The sequence below is a fragment of the Atta cephalotes genome (assembly GCF_000143395.1).
Source record: "Atta cephalotes unplaced genomic scaffold scaffold00002, whole genome shotgun sequence".
NCBI lineage: Eukaryota > Metazoa > Arthropoda > Insecta > Hymenoptera > Formicidae > Atta > Atta cephalotes.
The window spans coordinates 6,402,468-6,405,964 of record NW_012130066.1 but is presented as its reverse complement, the minus strand read 5'-3'; the positions used below and the strand labels follow the sequence as shown (position 1 = coordinate 6,405,964).

The 3,497-nt window shown below is 30.7% G+C and overlaps 1 protein-coding gene across 1 annotated transcript in view; it reads left to right on the top strand.

The window, feature by feature from the left end:
* Window positions 1–911: 911 nt before the first annotated feature.
* The window catches only part of LOC105621090, a 32,205-nt gene continuing 29,619 nt past the window's right edge, over window positions 912–3,497 (top strand). The window contains exon 1 of the mRNA XM_012202564.1: window positions 912–1,034. Coding sequence (XP_012057954.1) covers window positions 912–1,034 — 123 coding nt within the window. The remainder of the gene's footprint in view (window positions 1,035–3,497) is intronic.

Below are 3,497 nucleotides of genomic sequence, written 5' to 3'. Positions count from 1 at the left end.
CTAATAATTTTGATTTATAATTGGAGCTTATATTTTCTCGTAGTTATTAGTTTATAATTAAATAAAAAATTCTTTCAAAATTTAATAAAATAAGATATAACTTTTATATTCTAAAAGACATTTATATTTTAATGACTCTTATTTTTTATTACATCGATAAACAAGCAAAAAATTCCATTCAAATTTAATAAAATAATATAATATATCATTTTTATATTTTAAAAAGCATTTATATAAATTTTATTTAACGGTGACATGGACATTGCCAACAATACGGTTCTTCACCCTATCCCGTCGTAAGAAAATACCAAGAGAAGAAGTGGGTTCCTTCTTTGTTGACGTTCACCAGCCTACCTGGTGGTTGTCTCCCACTTGACGGACCGCGAGAACTCTTCCCGCATCGCAGAGAAGTAAAACTCTCGGACGTTTTCCGATCTCCAACAGTCCCGAACTTGTCCCCGTCGACGTGCGAACTCGTTAGGTCCCGCAACTGGTAGCTGGCACAGCCACTTCCTGATCTTGTCTCTTCCTCGACACAGGAAGAAAGGAAGACGCCACTGTGAATTCAATGCCTGATATTCCCTGGACACGAGAAACGCTTGTCCGCGTGATTAAGTCAGAACACCGATAAGATCAAAAAAGCAAAGAACAAACGCTAAAAACAATACAATAAGGGATACCTCGCGTCTGATCTCACGAGAGAGATTTTTTTAAGGGGAAGGCAGAGTTCATCTTTATTTATAAGGATCGTCGGCTAGGAAAGCTGCCAAGAGAGTAACTGTAAATTAATATAGGCAAGAAGAAGATTTTTTTAATGTACCGGTGGTGAAATTTGATAGAAGAATACAACAGGTGTTTCATCATAGTGTGGACGTCGATTTAGAGCCGCGAACGAAGTCCATCCTTCCGTGATGAAGCAGAGATATTTCTTGTGCTTTCTGTGGACCGCATTGTTACTGCGGGAAGACATCCTTGTGGCAGCTGAGGCCGATCCAGCAATTTTAAATGGTGCTGACTTGCCCCATCTTCAACAGGTGAGTGAGGAATAATTCATCTTGTATATTTCACTATCACACGAACATATTAAATTATGAAAATACATTTAATATTATCGCACATGATCCAAATACACAAATGATCCGATTAAAGTTTTTGAAAAGAATTTAAAAATTTCTTCGTTCTCTAATCTCATTTTATTTAAATATGTAAAAATATCGAGCGATAATTTTCGTCAAAATTACTTTCATTTTCCTTAATTAACTCCAACTTTCTCTCACGTCAAAAAACTTTCTTCGATAAAATATTTGCATCCGACAAAATATTTGCGTAATGGAAGTATAACGACGCAAAATTTGTCATAGATTAATGTTTGCTAAAAGCAATGTTGTAAATGCGATTTTTCACGCGTTTAATCTTAATTCAGTTCCACCTTATTGTTTCAATCGATGTAATAATGTCCATTAATCTATATCTATATCTATATCTATATCAAACTTTTTTCTTAAATTTCAGAAACAAAAATAATAAAATGTTTATACGGAAAAAATGGTTTTGCTAAAGTATATAAAAATTTAGCTAGAAACAGATCTGAAAATAATTTTATTGGACTATCAAAATAACGTAAGACGTTCAAACTGATTATTAGAATGTCAAAATTTTTTGGAACATTGCTCATTATGCTCGAGATTTCTACGTAATTGTTTTGATAGTCCAACAAAATTATTTTCAAATCTGTACACATCTAGCTAAATTTTTAAATACTTCAGCAAAATCGCTTTTTCTGTGTACGGAAAAAATAAAATATTTACGGAATTCTTTGCATTTTAATTACTTTCAAAACAACTCAACAAAAATAACATTCTCGAATGGAAATTATTCTTGGCATCTCGTAGTACATAATTTGCGTATCTCGGCTCAAAAATCGCTCGGTGATAAGATCAGTTTCCTTACTATTTTATAAGCGCAGCAATCCATGGCGATAAAATCCTATAAGCGCGAACAAAAATTTAAATGCGCCTGCAATTATCGTTGAAACAGTACTTACACCTAAATGAATTGTACAAACTGCAGAATGCTCTGTGGCGAAAGTAATTGCTTCATTATTCTTACATTTTATTGCCATGAAAATTTTGTCCGTGGAAAAGTCAGAGTTGCATTCTTATAAAAAGTCGATTTTCCTGTTAAACGTTGTGCGTAAGAATCTTTGCATTATTATAAACATTAAAAGATATATAAATAACATTAATAACATAATAAAAGAATAATATAAAATATTAAGATAAACAGATATTATTTTTAATAATAAGATGCATTATTTTTTAGAAATATGATTATTTAAACAATCAGTTATGTCATCAACATAACATACTTAAATTTGTTATTAATCGTGTTACACATCCATTTACGTGATTAGGAAAGATTGAATTATTATAAACAATAAAACATTTAAATGAAATATTAAAAGTATAATAAAAAATAATATAAAAGATGAATAGTTATTAAGTTTTTAGTAACAAGATGAATTAATCTCTAGAAATATAATTGAATGATCAATTAATCAGAAACATACTTAACTTCGTTATTAACATATCCATTTACTCGAGCAGAAAAGATTGAATAGTCAATTGAACCGTGAATTTAACAGTAATGGAAAAGTTTTTTACTCAAATTGAAGCCTCGTATTTAGACAATTTTAAAGATTCACTATCAATCTTACTCCCATTTCCGCAATGAATCCTTTGATTGGATTTGTTTCGAAATTTCTCCAGAGACTCGATTTAATGTATTGCTTCGGGCATGTAGATTACTCGAGTGCAGACGAATATGCAGATTTGATGAAATTGCTGCGCCTGACGTAATCAGGCCGTTGCCAGTGCGCTCGTTGCATCGTGAATCCTCCGGCTATCTATTTCAACGATCGCAATGAAATTTCACTAGTGAGATAGTAACCGTGAGCAATGAAGAAAAAAAGAATCGCATTTTGCGTTAATTACGCTCTCCATTCGTCTTCTCATAAAGATAAATATGGAATCTATATTATATTCGCATCTCACGCTCATATATTTATCAAACACTCTTCTCTACGTTTTTAATTGAAATAGAAGGCGCAGAAGGCGAGCAAGGCCTAGAAAGCGATATAATTTATCTGTTTAATTTACAGCATCGACTTATAGATATGATAATTCAACAATATCACAGATTACTATTCAAGCATTTACGTTATGGAAATGAACTGTTACCTTAATTTTTATGATAATGTGATATTATATATGTGCTCTCTCCTATCTTAAAGCAAAATTAACGCAAAAATCAATTTTTTTTTTTTCTTTCAAATTAATATACATTAAATGTCCTAATTTTTTTAATAGAAAAGACATTTAATAGAAAAGAAATATTTTTTAATAGAAAAGAAATTTTTTTAATTTGATGTATATATTTAATTATAATTAATAAAATTTAAATTTTATTTACTATATTTAAAAAATTACGCAGAAAAA